Source organism: Ailuropoda melanoleuca, chromosome 1, assembly GCF_002007445.2.
Source record: "Ailuropoda melanoleuca isolate Jingjing chromosome 1, ASM200744v2, whole genome shotgun sequence".
NCBI lineage: Eukaryota > Metazoa > Chordata > Mammalia > Carnivora > Ursidae > Ailuropoda > Ailuropoda melanoleuca.
In genome coordinates, this window is record NC_048218.1 from 80,047,867 (window position 1) to 80,063,514 (window position 15,648).

Here is a 15,648-nt window from a genome sequence, read left to right on the forward strand (position 1 = left end):
TCCAGAACTTCAAGAGAATACATTTCTGTGGTTTTAAGTCACCAGATCTGTGGTAATTTATTGTAGCAGTCCTAGGAAAAAAATAAACTGGTAAAGCCATCTAGTCCTGGGCTTTTCTTCGTGAGAAGCTTTTTTTTTTTTTTTTTTTTAATCAATCTCTATTTCTTATAGGCCTATTCAGACTTTTTTTTTTTAAAGATTTTATTTATTTATTCGACAGAGATAGAGACAGCCAGCGAGAGAGGGAACACAAGCAGGGGGAGTGGGAGAGGAAGAAGCAGGCTCATTGCAGAAGAGCCTGATGTGGGGCTCGATCCCACAACGCCGGGATCACACCCTGAGCCGAAGGCAGACGCTTAACCACTGTGCCACCCAGGCGCCCCTGGACTTTCTTTTTCTTGAGTCAGTTTCAATAGTTTGTGTCTTTCTAGGAATTTGTCAATTTCATATAAGTTCTCCTTTGTTGGTATACAGTTGTTCATAGTATTGTCTTATAATCCTTTTAACATTCTGCTTTCATTCCTAATTCTAGTAACTTGAGGTGGTTTTTTTTGTTTTTTGTTTTTTTTCCTTTGTCACTCTCCCTAAAGGTTTGTCAATTTTGGTCATTTCAAATAACCAACTTTTGGTTTCATTAATTTTTTAAAAAATTTCTCTATTCCTTCATTCATCCAAATTGCTTGCTTTGTGTTTGCTCTTTTTATTTTTCTAGTTTCTTAAGGTGGAAGGTTAGATTATTGATTTGAAATCATTATTCTTTTTTAATGTAGCATTCACAGCACTACTTTTGCTGTACTCTGTAAGTTTTAGTATTGTTTTAGCAGCTTGGGTTGTCATAACAAGATGCCATAGTCTGGGTGGCTTAAACAACAGAAAATTATTTTCTCAAAATTTGGGAGGATAGAAGTCCAAGATCAGTGTGCCATCATGGTTGGATTTTGGTGAGAACTCTCTTCTCTCTTCTGCCACCTTCTTGCTGTGTCATATGGCAGGGGGAGAGAGCAAGAGCAAGCTCTTTCATATCTCTCTTATACAGAAACTGATCCCATCATGGGGGCCCCACCCTCATGACCTCATCTAAATCCAGTTACCTCCCAAAGACTCCATCCCCAAAAACCATCACGTTAGGGCTTAAAGATATGCATCTTAGTGGAACATAATTCAGTCCATAGCAGCTATGTTATATTTTTGTTGTCATTCATTTCAAAGTACGGTCTAATTTTCCTCATGATTTCTTGTCTGGCCCATTGGTTATTTAGGAGTGTGTTAATTTCCACATATTTATGACTTCTAATGTATTATGGATTTATAATTTCATTCCATGTGGTCAGAGAACATACTTTGTATAATTTCAGTGTTTTAAAATTTTTTGAGACTTGCTTTGTGGCTGAACATATGGTCTATCTTAGATAATGTTACGTGTACATTTGAAAAGAATTTATTGTTTCTGGTTTTTAAAAAGATTTTATTTATTCACTTGAGAGAGAGAAAGGAAACACGAGTGGGGAGAGAGGGAGAGGGAGAAGCAGACTCCCTGCCCAACGCATGGCTTGATCCCCAGACCCAGAGATCACGACCTGAGCCGAAGGCAGATGCTTAACCAGATGAGCCACCCAGACGCCACTTAAGATTTTATTTTGAGTAATCTCCACACCCAACGTGTCACTCAAACCCACAAACCCAAGATCAAGAGTCTCATGCTCTACTGACAGAGCCAGCCAGGTGTCCCAAGAATGTATTGTCTTGTTGTTGAGGGTTTTGTTTTTCTAAGTAGGCTTCATGGGGCTTGAACTCAGCATCCTGAGATCAAGACCTGAGCTGAGATCAAGAGTCAGATGCTTAAGCGACTGAGCCATCCAGGTGCCCCTGTTGAGTGTTTTATAGATGTCTGTCAGGCCTAGTTGGTTTATAGTGTTGTTCAAGTCTTGTTTCCTTGCTGGTCATCTAATCTATAATTGCAAATAAGTTATTGAAGTCTCTAACTATTATTGTTGAACTGTGTATTTCTCTCTTTAGTTCAATTTTTGCTTTATATATTTTGGGATTTTATTGTTAGGAGCATGTATGTTTATAATAGCTATATTGATATATCAAGAAGATGTTCTATCTTCTTTTATCATTATATAATGTCCTTCTTTGTGTCTATTAACAAATCTGTCTTTAAAGTCTATTTTTTCGGGGCGCCTGGGTGGCACAGCGGTTAAGCGCCTGCCTTCGGCTCAGGGCGTGATCCCGGCGTTATGGGTTCGAAGCCCCACATCAGGCTCCTCCGCTATGGGCCTGCTTCTTCCTCTCCCACTCCCCTGCTTGTGTTCCCTCTCTCGCTGGCTGTCTCTATCTCTGTCGAATAAATAAATAAAATCTTTAAAAAAAAAAAAAATAAAGTCTATTTTTTCTTGTTATGGTTATGGTGTACAAGATCCCAGGAATATATTGAGGTATTATAAGTTCCTATGGACATCTCATTCTTCAGCTTTTCCTTTTAAGATTTTTGGTCTCTTGTTTACTCTAGATATTATCCACCACCTTAGGCAGCCATGAACTTAAAACAGTAGCCTGTAATTGTTTTTGACAAATGCCCTCTGGGGAAAGGAATTTTGCACTTGAGGTTCCAGTCAAGTCAAATATAGACAGCCTTGCAGCTGGGGTCTTGCAGGGAACTATTATCAGATGGTCAGATGATAACAATTCTTTGGGAATAAGGCTTTGAAAGAGTTCTAGCTCCCTGTGCTACCTTTCGTGGTTGTGAGACGGCAGGGGAAATATGTATTGTTTTCATAGTTTATAGTTTCAGCTTGTAGCTGGCAAGTAAGGGATGGGACCAGGGCAAGTTAAAATGCCCCAAATTTGTTGTTCCTTTTGAGATTCACCATTTTCTTAAATGCTGAGTTGCTGCAAGCCTTTAGCTAGTTTCCAGAGTTCTGAAAAAGTTGATTCTGACATTTTTGCCAATTTTTTCATTGCTTTGTGAAGGAGAGAATTTTTCAAGGTCCTTGCTTCATTATTCTCACTAATGTAATCCATTGCATCCCTTTTGGTAAAGGTAGGTGTTGAGGCAGCAGCAAACTTCCCAAGTCAGCAGTGTCAAGCTTTTCCTTAGAAAACTCTTAAGTTTACTGAGTCAGGAGGAGGTGAGTAACACTCCTTCTAAATGGAGATAGAAGCAAAGACCTTAAGCAGTTCTACTTCTCAAAGGAAAAGGAGGAGGAGGGAACCATTATTTGAGTTCCTGCATACTAGGTGCATGTAGTATTTTGTTTAAGCCTCACTACAACTTTTATAAGATGCAGGAAGTATTATCTTCCTTTTACAAATGAGGTAACTAAAGTGAAGGGGATGAAATCCTACAAACCACAAAGCTACTAAGTGGCATTCCTAGGATTCAGACCAGAAAAGGCCATTTCCTTTCTATTTTTCATCTATGGGTTTTCACTGTGTGACTGCTGCATTTAATTGTGCTTTCTCATTTAATCAACACTCAGCTCTTTAAGGTAGATTTTATTACCTCTATTTTACAGAAGAGGAAACTGAGGTTGAGAGGTTAGGCTTCTTGCCTGGATTATAGTGTAAGTAGGACAGAGTCAGTTCTGCTGGGCTCCTTTACCCATACCTTTAGACAATGTGCAGTGCTGCTTCTGGGCTAGGATTAACACATATCCTCTCCTGTTCACTGGCTTCTGGGGACCAACCATGCTGTTTCCTAGATAAGGGGCCCCTTGTCTGGTCTGAAGTCCTAGAGTGACCAGGGTCAAAAGAAATCCTGTTGGCTATCCATGTCTTTGTGTATGGTAGAAAGAGCCCTAGGTTAGGAATTCTGGCTTGGCCACTGAATTTGGCTCTCTGAAAATTTGTATCTCTTAGAGCCTCAGTTTTCTCATCTATAAGTGACCTTCAAAATGGGATATGCGTGGAGGAAAATAACTGCATCTTACTCTTGTAATTTCTTTTTTTTTTTTTTTTTTTAAAGATTTTTTTTATTTATTTGACAGAGATAGAGACAGCCAGCGAGAGAGGGAACACAAGCAGGGGGAGTGGGAGAGGAAGAAGCAGGCTCCCAGGAGGAGCCTGATGTGGGGCTCGATCCCATAACACTGGGATCACGCCCTGAGCCGAAGGCAGACGCTTAACCGCTATGCCACCCAGGCGCCCCTGTAATTTCTTTTTAATTTGTGAGTGTATGACAATGATTTGTGTGCATAATTTGGGTATGTATGTTCAGTTGTTCACTGATGGGATTCTTAACCATAGACCACAGGTCTGTAAAGGGAGGGGGTTTAACTGCAATGTGTTCCATTGCCAATATTCTGTCACGATTTACCGAAAAAGGCCTCTTAACATTTTGATTGAAAACTTGGCGATGTTAACTCTTTGGTTACTGTTAACCTTGATCTCTTTGGTTATCTTCCCCTTTTTCAAGTCTTTTCCCTAGTTGTAATCTCTTCAGCCAGAGACACTCTCTACTTCTGTGCAGTGCTGTGGTGTTTGCAGTTTCCAGAAGTCTGTGCTGTATGTCACTGGTTTCAGAAAGTAGCCTACGGAACACACAGGGTAGTTGTTGCCATTTTCCAGCCTAGCAGGCAGGTTCAGGGACCCCACCTTGCTTTCTTTGCATTATACTGCAATAGGAGCAAACTGTATAGCCCTGATTACCTTGTGATCATGGAAGCCTGGGGCCAGACTATTCTCAGGGCTTCTTTATGCCAAGTTACCAATCACTGTGTACAACAGCCTAGACCTCAGAGAATTCCCTGGGTAATAAAGATGTGTAACTCTTCTCAAAGAAACTAAGCAAACCAGAGCAACACTAATCATTGCTCACTTCCTTAGGATAAGCCCTCTGAGGTCTGTTCCTCCATCTGAGGAGGCTCTGCCTTTCCTCTGCCCACCCTCCCTGCCCAGGGTTTCAGGCTCCTCATTGCGAGGTGCACATAGTACTCTTACTTGCCTTGCTGGTGACCTCTTTTCCCCATCCTTTCGTGAATATTGTCGTCCTCACCATCTTTGAAAGTGTTCTGACACACCACCAGTTGTAACATGCATCCTGATTACAGATACTAAAATGGAGACAGTGTCTTAAAATCTGTGAAAAATGGTAACTTCCTTTCCTACCTAATGCTCAAATGGGAGAGCAAGAACTGGAGAGACTGGTAATGTCAAGGTAGAGCTGAGAGCCTCACAGAGTGAGCAAATATAGAAGCCAAAGGTAACTGCAAGATGTAGCAGCCAGTGGATTATACAATGAATCTCTTCTAAAATAAATCCTCTTACCGGAACGTTGCTGGATTCAGTGCTCACCATCATTGAAGAAGCTGAAAGGGCTAATTGCCTCTTGCTGAAAGAAACTGGAGGAATGAATAAATGTTTAAATTCCTTTAATTCAAGTAGATGAGTGCCTACTACATGGGCAAGGAGTTGTGGTACTTTAAAATTAACGTGTTTTTTAAGGTTTATACTTTTAAGAAAATCTTAATTTTTCACGAAAATGTGACTGAATAGTTAATTCTGTCATTAAATAAAAAACTTACTCAATTTAGTGGTAGTTCTAGCAACATTAGTTCTTGCAGAAAAATGAAATAGTCACTCAACTCCCACATGTAAACAGTTTCAAAAGCAGTTGGAAAATTTTTCCAGATTGTTCCTGAATTCTTATCTAACAAGCATTTTTCTCAGACAAGTGGATCTTCATTTACCCAAATGATACATAGATGTTTCTATAAGTTTAAGGAGTATATTATTCCACGTGGAAAAAGAAGCATGTTATATAATATAGCTTTTCTGGTCTTGGCTAGAGAACCCAGTTCTGTACATTACTTGTCTCTGGCATGGCCCTTTTCAAACAATAATTATAGATCTGATTATTGTTTATCGAGAAGAGTAAACTGTTCTATAGAAGTAAAATATGGATCTGAATGATGGAAGTCAGCTTCTAGAGCATTTGAGGTTTCCCAGGGATTTTCTGACTGTACCAGTGCATATAGTGTGATACTTAAAAACATTGATTTCACTTACTTTCCTTAGCTTGCTGTCCCTCACCACCACCCCCAAGTATATAATACGCTTAAATAATTGTGGTAGAAAAGCTTATTCAGGTGGACTTTGTTCCTGTTTTTAACCTCCCTAAGTTATATATCTTTATTTTGTAGGTATCATAGCAGCAAATGTTTTTGTATTCTGTTTATGGAGAGTACCTTCTCTACAGCGGACAATGATCAGATATTTCACATCCAGCCCAGCCTCAAGTAGGTCTGCTTATGACTTTATTTTGAGGTAGAGGTAATATGAAAGAAATATGCCTTATGTTAATTGAAATGCTATAAAACGGATGAGTTACTTGTCGACAATTATAAGCAAAATCCAGAAGATAGACCGTAAGCTCCGTGAGGAAAGGGACCTCATCTCTCTTAGTCTTATGTCCCAGGTACCTAAAATGTGCCTTGCACATAGTAGATATGTACTTTTTAATGACGCAAGATCCATAGTCACTACAAGTTTACTCTTGGAGGATACTGTTATACACAACTTCATATCTGTAATTGAAATAATTTCTTTTTTCTAAGTAACTTTTGCCATAAGGACAAGTTGCTTTCATTGAACTGAGAATTGTTACTGGTTGCTTACTAAGTAGAAGAAATTTAAGATAGCTTTTTACCACCTTGAAAAATACTACGGTAAACCATCTTATTTAAACTTTTTAATTGGCTCTATTTTTCCTATTTTGAGTTTTTCGTAATAATAATGAAAAAAATCTAAAAAATCTAAAACAGATGATTTTTAGATCACGGCTGTGTGTCCTATGATTACCAGACTATTTTTCTTTCTCTTGTAGAGGTCCTTTGTTCTCCAATGTTGCTGTCAACATTCAGTCATTTCTCCTTGTTTCACATGGCTGCAAATATGTATGTTTTGTGGAGCTTCTCCTCCAGCATAGTGAACATTCTGGGTCAAGAGCAGTTCATGGCAGTTTACTTATCTGCAGGTAATAAGCTTCAGTCTGGGGATCTTTCCGATTATAAGCACTTCCACCTACCCGAAGAAGGAAGGAAGGAATGAGTATAGCCATATTCTCCACATGAAGATTGTGTATAGAGAATTGTACAAACTATTTATAGAGAAGGATACCACAGGCCAGTGGGGTTGTTATCTTTTCTGCTTCTCCTTTTGCTGGTTTCTTCTTAGATTATTTAGGTATGTTTGGTTTTGAATCAGGATAGACAGGAGTTAAGGTTTAGTGTAGAATTTAAGAATGTCATTTTTATCTCATTAGGCCTTCGTTTCTTTAACTCAGGTCCACCATTTTATAAATAGGTGCTTCCCAGACTTCCTGGCTGTCTCAATCATCTGGATCTTTGTTAAATAACCTTAAGCTCATTTACCACAGTGTGTTCAGTTTCCAGAGAGTTTTAGATCAGAACTTTGTATATAACATTGTCAAGAATGAGTTTATCTTTGCTGCAAGTATATATCTTAGTCTGGAACCACTCCAGTCGGTCCTGGAGATAGCATCATTTCCTTATTTCAACTAGGAAATGGGAGTAGTGGATTCCAGGTTCCAAGATGCTAGTGAACTGGCAAGAAGTCAGTTAAATTTTACCTCTCTGTCTGCAAAATACTTATTTAAAAACCACACAGCATAAAAATTCATTTCTGAAATCCATTTTTTTTAATTAAAAAAAATTTTTATGTTTATTTTTTTAAATTATCTCTATATGCAACATGGGGCTTGAACTCACAACCCTGAGATCAAGAGTCACATGCTCTTCCGGCTGAGCCAGCCAGGCACCCCTGAAATCCCTTCATTTAAAGACAGTATACTGGGGCATCTGGATGGCTCAGTCCGTTAAGCATCTGCCTTCAGCTTAGGTCATGATTCTGGAGTCCTGGGATTGAGCCCTGTGGTGGGGAGTCTGCTTCTCTCTCCCTCTGTGCCTCCCACCACCCACCCCCACCCATGCTCTCTCCCCTACTCATTCTCTTTCTCCCTCACAAATAAATAAAAATCTTTAAAAAAATAAGTATAATAAAAACAGCATATCTGGGAATCATACTGTAGTGTGGAGAAAAAGCACTTGAGAACTTGAAGTCAGAAGACCGAGTTTTATTAGATCCTATTTCTGCTACTTGCTGTGTGATGTTGCAGAAAAGACTATACACCTCTCTGAGGATAATGATACTTTTATGACAGGGGGTTGTAGAAAGGATTAAATAGAAGCATCTACCACAAGGCTCAGAATGGGTACCTAATCAGTTTTAATTAAATATCCATGCACTAGAACCCGAGCAACACCTTTGGCCTGTGACAGAAGTGTATAGTTCTTTCCGCAGACACTAGTAGTATTGTTGTAGGTGTAAACGGGTCTGTTTCAGGTGCCGTTAATTCCTGCTCTCTAGGAAGTTTGTTTTTAAAAATGAGCCACATTCCACTTAGATGACACTGGAGCCAAAGGGACTTGTAAAAGATCATCTAGTCTAGATCTGCGGCAGAGTCGTTTGGCAAGCTGAGTAAAATATAGATTCCCTGGTCCCACTCCAGAGAATCTGATTTAGCATTTGGAGTGCAGCCCAGAGGATTCCCAGACAGTTGGTGAGTTTGGAACTAGTCTCTTTCGTGTTATAGATGAGAAAAGTGAGAACTGAGAAGTAAAGTGAATGACCTTGTGTCACTCAGTAAGTCGTGCAGTTGGCCAGACTTTTCTTATAAATACCTGAAGTGAGAGTGTTAAGTATTCATGCCTGCACCTTGTACTGACCCAGGTAGAAATCCGACGCTGTTAGTCCCTGTGGGGTGGAGATCAGAAATGGAAACCATTTTTATACTTCACTAAAATTATCAAAATGTGATTTGTTTCCCAGGTGTTATTTCCAATTTTGTCAGTTATGTGTGTAAAGTCGCTACAGGGAGGTATGGACCATCACTTGGTGCAGTAAGTATTTCTAATGTAAATTTTCATAGTTTTTAACTTCATTTTGACATAATTTTAGGCTTACAGAAAAGTTGCATAATGATTACAATGATTTCTATATACCCTTTACCCTGCTGTTACGTACAGAACCACAGTACAATTATCAAAGCCAGGAAATTAACATTTGAAGCAGTGCTACTAACTAATCTGTATCTAACTTAGAATTCATAGGTTTGTAGAGCCTTGTAAACTTCAGGCTATAGCTTTTAACTATTGGTCATTTATATATACTTACTGGGAGGCGCCTGGGTGGCTCAGCCGTTAAGCGTGTGCCTTTGGCTCAGGTCATGATCCTAGGGTCCTGGGATCGAGCCCGCATCGGGCTCCCTGCTCGGCGGGAAGTCCATTTCTTCCTCTCCCACTCCCCTTGCTTGTGTTCCCTCTCTCACTGTCTCTGTCTGTCAAATGAATAAATAAAATCTTAAAAAAAAATACTTCCTATTCCAAATAAATAAATAAAAAATTTTTTAAAAAAATATATATGTACTTACTGGGAGAGTACAAATCAAGAAGAGTAGTCAGAACAGTGGGTGTCCAATCTCCAAAACCAGGGAGCCTGATCTAGCATTGGAAAATTGAAAATAATTACAGTTTTCATTCTGGTACTATATCCTTCTGTTTAGTCACTATATGAGTGTCTGCTACGCAGATTAGACTAGTAGGCACTGTACTATAGCCAGTGAGCAAGACGATCACAATTCCTGTCTTTAGGAGTTATGTTCTGGATGCTCAAAAACAAAAACACAAAAAAAATAAAAAAAGTGCAAATGTGTTTTCTTTTGAGTTTAATGGCAGATTTCTAGGCACGTGGAAATCTTTGCATAACATTTCTCTAAAGACTACACATTCATTTTGTACATATTTAAATGCAAATCATTAAATGCATTCAAATAGGGGATTTCATATTTAAAGAAACTTCTTGAAGGTTCATTTTTAGAAAAAGAATTCTTATGTAATCATCCCATAATGTGTGTGATCCTCAGATTTGTGTGTACTTAATTTCCTAATGAGACCTATATCTTATCCTATCACCTACTTGATTTCTTAGGCCCTCCTTTTCCCCTTCATGGAATGTTTTATATACAAAATTTGGATCCGATATGATTTGCGTATTTCAAATCCTATCCTTTACCTCATTCACCAACTAAGCACCTGTTATATGAAGGCAGTGAAGACCACTGGGATGAATCAGAAATGGACTCTGACTTTATTTGGGGAAAAAACATCACACACATATGTGATATACACTAAACGGGCCAAGTGTTCTCGAGAGAACTTAGGGTATCCTGAGAGTAAGGAGATATTTCTCATTAACTGAGGGGATGTGGAAGGGTTTTTTAAAATTTATTTACTTTGGAAAGAGAGAAAGAGCAGGAGTGGAGGGAGGCGCAGAAGGAGAGAGAATCCTCAGGCAGATTTTGCATTGAGTGCAGAGCCCAAAATGGGGCTTGATCCCACGACCCCAAGATCATGACCTGAGCTGAAATCAAGAGTTGGGTGCCCAACTAACTCAGCCACTCAGGTGCCCCTGGGAGGGCATTGTGGTGTGCCTTCAGACAAGTAGTATTCTCATTTTACAGATAAGAAACAAGTCCAGGGTGGATACTCTTTAGTGTGGCACATGCTATTTGGAATTAGATTGGGTTTGAATTCCAGCTCTGTCACTTACCTGTGATTTCTAGAACATATTACCGAACCTCTCTGAACTTCAGTTTCTCTGTATAAAATGGGGATAACACCTCTCTTTCAGATCTGCAGTGCAAGTGTCTTTAGAATGCTTAGCGTAATAAGGAGCATATACTAAGAAATGTGGTAGTGGGAGTTCCTGTTCAGTCATCAGAATTCTGTAGAGCCATGTCAGGATAAAATTATTGTCCCCAATAATTAAAGAAAACAAAATCACCAGGAATAATGGCATTTTTAATGAGAAAGCTGGAAAAAAAAATACTATTGACAAAGTTGTGTTAGAAAATATGAAGTATTAGTCTTACTGGCTTCATCATAATCCTTTGATAAAGGATGAAAGGGACTATTAAAGAATATTCGTCAGTTAACATATTGGCACTAGGGAGCAAGAATACTGACTGGATTTTGGTAAGGGTTTTGTTTAGTTAGAGCTCTGTGTGTTCTGAATCTCACTTAAAAATTGTTTTTTAGTAATTATTGGTAGGAAGCTTTTCTTTAGCCTGCTTTTAAAAAGTTTATTGTCTGTGAAATGTGACCCTTAATCTTGAGATGGCAAAGATCAGTAAAATATTTGTTGTAGGAAACAGCATTTGTTAAAATGTTAGAGAACTTTTTTTCACTTAATGTTGTAATTTATCATAGGCCAAATTTGCTAACATTATGATAACTTACTGTAACTTCATTGATTTAAGTATCACTGATTTAATCTGTATGTAAAGTGAATTCTCTGCTAAATTAGGAAAGTATCTTTAGGCTCTTCCTACAGGGTTGCAAGTAAAATAAAATGGTCACTAGAACAGATTTCATTTGGAATTCCATTTTGATTTATCTGTAGTGTTTGGAGTGTATTCTTTGTATAACTTTCTTAGTGGTTGCTCTAGGTATGACTATATATATATATATATATGCACCACTTACCACAGTCTGCTGGTGGTGGTTGAGTGAAGTGAACCTTGCCTCCATTTTCATCCCTGTATCTTCCTCAAATTATAATTGTTTTAAATATTTCCTCTGTATACATTTAGAATATTGGCCACTGTTGTTATATGTGCTTCAACCACTAAGCATCATTTAGAAAATTCCAAGGAGGAGAAAACTATTGTATTTATGCATAATTTTTACTTTTTCCATTGTTCTGTTCCCATGTTTCAAGATTTCTTCCATCTGTCATTTTCTTTTTATTGAAGGAAATTTCTTTAGTCATTCTTTTAGGTAGGTCTGCTAATGATAAATTCTCTTAGGTTTTCTGCCCCTTCATTTCTGAAGGATATTTTCACTGGATAAAAAATCCTTGGCTCACATTTCTTTTGGCACATGAAAAATGTTGTGCCACTTCTTTTTTGGCCTCCATAGTCTCTGAAGAGAAATCCTTTGTTGTTCAAATAGCTTTTTGCCTATATAAGGTGTTGCTGATCTCTTTGAAGATTTTTTTGCCTTTAGTTTTCAGAAGTTTGACCCTGTCTTGTCATGGATATCTTTGTGTTGATCTTGTTTGGGGTTTGCTTAGCTTCTTGAATCTAGAGTTTGTCTTTTGGGAAATTTTCAGCCATTACTACTTTAAATAAAGCCTCACCCTTTCTCCCTCCTCTGGAACTCTGATGACACGATGTTAGATCACTTATAATCTCATGGGTCCCTGAAATTTGGTTAATTTTTTTCAGTCTTGTCTTTCTGTTGTCCAGACTGGGTCATTGCTATTCTGTTTCAAGGTCACTATTTTCTTTTTCCTTTCCATTCTGCCTCAGCCCATTTATTGAGGGTTTTATCTAGGATACTATATTTTTCAGTTCTAAAATTTACACTGTTCATGGTGTCTTCTGTTTCTTTGAGCTTTTCTATTTCTGTGCTATTTTTCACGTTTGTAATTGCTCGTTAAAGTATTTTTATAATTGCTGTTTTAAAATGCTTGTCAGACAGGGTGCCCAGGTGGCTCAGTTGGTTGGTGTCTGAGTCTTGGTTTTGGCTCAGGTCATGATCTCATGTGCCATGGGATCAAGCCCTGGGTAGGCTCTGCGCTCAGTGGGGAGCCTGCTTGAGATCCTCTCCCTTTGCCCCTCCCCCCTGCTTGCACGCTTGCACCCTCTCTCAAATAAATAAAATCTTAAAAAAAATAAAATGTGAGACAATTTTAATATCTGTGTCATCTTGTTGGGGTCTATTGTTTTTTCTCATTCAGGTTGAGATTTTTCTGGTTCTTGGTATGGTGAATGATTTTTAAATGAAACCTGAACATTTTGGATATTATGAGACTTTGAATCTTATTTAATTCTACTGTTTATGAGGCTGCCTACTAACTCTGAGGAGGGGAAGGGGTGTGTTGACTATTAGTGTCTGGTGAGGTGGAAGTCCAGGTTTCCTACTCCTTTGACACCTAGGGCACCAGGGCTCTTGTTACTAAAAGGCAGGACTGGGAGTTCTGGGAGCTCAGTCTCCTTTGTAGACCTCTCCTGGCTAGGAGGAACAGGGTACCTTGTTACTGCTGCCCACATGACCTCCACTGACACTACCCTGTCAACAGTATTGGGATGCTGGGTTGCACTCTGCACGGGTAGAATTCTAGTCCCTCCACTCAGCCTTTGTTGATGGGGATTGGGCCACAGCTTGTTCTTTTGTTTGGCTGGAGTAGAGTGGCTATCATCTAAAAGTTGATCGTCTTGCTAGGCTACGCTTTCTTGGTCCTTGGCTACAGAGAGCATTTTAGGGTGCGGGGATGGACCCATTTTATCTGAGTTCTCTGGTGTTTCCAGGTGATGAGCTTCTCCAGAGCCAAGTCTGAGTTATATGAAGCCAAAGGAAAACCCAGTGGACTCACCACTGTGTCATTCCTTAGATCCCAGGATTCCTTGCTGGTCAGCTTTCCTCTTTCAGCCTTTCGGAGTCTTCTTACGTTTGTTTTACATGTAATGCCAGGGTTGTTATCTGTACTTACTAGCTTATGGAAACACGAAACCCCTTAGAGCAAATTCATTTAAAATTCATCGTGCAAAAAAATCACACATGTGAACAATGATATGATTTGAAGATTATATAGATAAAGAACTGTTTATGAAAATTTACTTATGAAACAAAAAATTATATGCACATATTAATTGCAAGTACATAACCAGTGTACATAAGTTGTTGGTGGAGAATAAAAGATCTTCATCTCTAACCATGGAGGCAGATGGCTGGAGTTGAATTGGGTTTATGACTCCCTGAAATTGTATCTAAGATATATATGAATGTGAAATTTTTCTGAGGAGAAAGGGTCCATTTTCATTATATTCTTAAAAGCCCCTGTGCTTGGGGTAGGACCAGACATTTGTCAAAAAAGCAAGTTGAGATTTAGACACATTAATGTTTACGTTTGTGTAGGTAAAGGACACTTTGAGAAAATTCTAGAAGGACAGTGGAGTTGCCCTCTATCTTTAAAATAACTTATAATAAGTACAATAAGATATAGTCACAGAGAAACTGGCTTTATGTAGAAATGCACAGTAATGAGAATTTTCTTTCATTTTAAAATATCTGTAATGAGCACTTTAGATGGAGAACATAATCATCTGTGGAGAAGTAATCTAGAGCCACCTAACAAAATTCTAATGTTCTTTTGTATCAGATAATCAAATTCTGTTGGCCTCATTTGGAGGAAAGTATGATTTTATTGTTTTTTGTCCTTTCAGAAAATAAGGTTTCAACTTGATTTTGGGTTTTGTTGAGTTGACTTTTTTAGGTTTGTTTCAAAGTGAACCTGGGATACTAGAGTTGATCATATGCTATAAAGCCTGGAAGGTGATGAGCCACTGTTCACTCTAACTTTCCAATTCTTAGTGACATTGACATCCACTCTGCGTAATACAGTATGTGCTGATAGATTTTGGGGGCAGATTTTGAAGTTCCAGGCAGAACAGATCTTTCAGAATAAGTATAAATACGTCCGTATAACATGTTGCACCATGACCGAGCAAGTTTTATGGGGAGATATGCTATCAGTCTTCTGAGGTGGTTCTGATATCCTTGAAATTTGCTGTGACCCATTTAGGACCTGGAATAGGGAACCAGGGAAAAGTGAACAAATGATGGAGGTCGTGTGTGCATATGTGTGTTTCCACACAACCAGTGATCTCCCTGTTAAGGGAAGTCAGGATTTTAGAAGAACCTTATGTGTTAGTCAGACTTACACAGAAGCCAGTTTGGTCAGTATACAGGAGCAGACAATTGATCTTAAATATAGAAGCCAGAATTCTGGCTCCTGACCTCCACTGCGTAATTGCAGGCTCCACCAACACTCACCTGTGCCTGCCTGCCTTTATTGATTGATTGATTGATTGATTGATTGATTTGACAGAGAGACAGCCAGTGAGAGAGGGAACACAAGCAGGGGGAGTGGGAGAGGAAGAAGCAGGCTCCCAGCAGAGGAGCCTCATGCGGGACTCGATCCCAGGACTCTGGGATCACGCCCTGAGCCGAAGACAGATGCTTAATGACTGAGCCACCCAGGCGCCCCTCACCTGTGCCTTTAGTAGGCGGTTGAGGTTATTGTTTCCTTGTTGTTCTTTGCACTTTTTCAGCCTAAGCACTGGGGATTTTTTTGTCCACTTAACCTTCACTCAGGTCTTTGGTTCTCCTTCCAGGGGTTATTTGTACTGTCCTTCCATCCTGCAGTTACCCCACCCCAACCCATTTCTGGGAATGCAGCTTGAGCTATTTTCCCTGTCAATTATAGGAGCACCTTTTATAAAAAATCACTATTAGTTGTCTTTTTTTAAAATATCCTATTTAGAAATAATTTAAATCTTACAGAAAAGTTACAGTACAAAGGACTCCTAAGTCTTTTAAAAAAGAAAGAAAAGTGGGGCGCCTGGGTGGCACAGCGGTTGGGCGTCTGCCTTCGGCTCAGGGCGTGATCCCAGCGTTATGGGATCGAGCCCCCACATCAGGCTCTTCTGCTATGAGCCTGCTTCTTCCTCTCCCACTCCCCCTGCTTGTGTTCCCTCTCTCGCTGGCTGTCTCTATCTCTGTC

General features: G+C 39.2%; 1 protein-coding gene across 2 annotated transcripts in view; it reads left to right on the forward strand.

Annotated features, from left to right (window-relative positions):
- Nucleotides 1-15,648, forward strand: part of PARL (presenilin associated rhomboid like) — a 51,308-nt gene that overhangs the window by 23,933 nt on the left and 11,727 nt on the right. Inside the window, exons 5-7 of one of the 2 annotated variants that reach the window (XM_002915700.4) lie at nt 6,144-6,239; nt 6,827-6,976; nt 8,851-8,921. In XM_002915700.4, coding sequence (XP_002915746.1) covers nt 6,144-6,239; nt 6,827-6,976; nt 8,851-8,921 — 317 coding nt within the window. The remainder of the gene's footprint in view (nt 1-6,143; nt 6,240-6,826; nt 6,977-8,850; nt 8,922-15,648) is intronic. The other variant, XM_034661980.1, reaches the window with a different exon arrangement.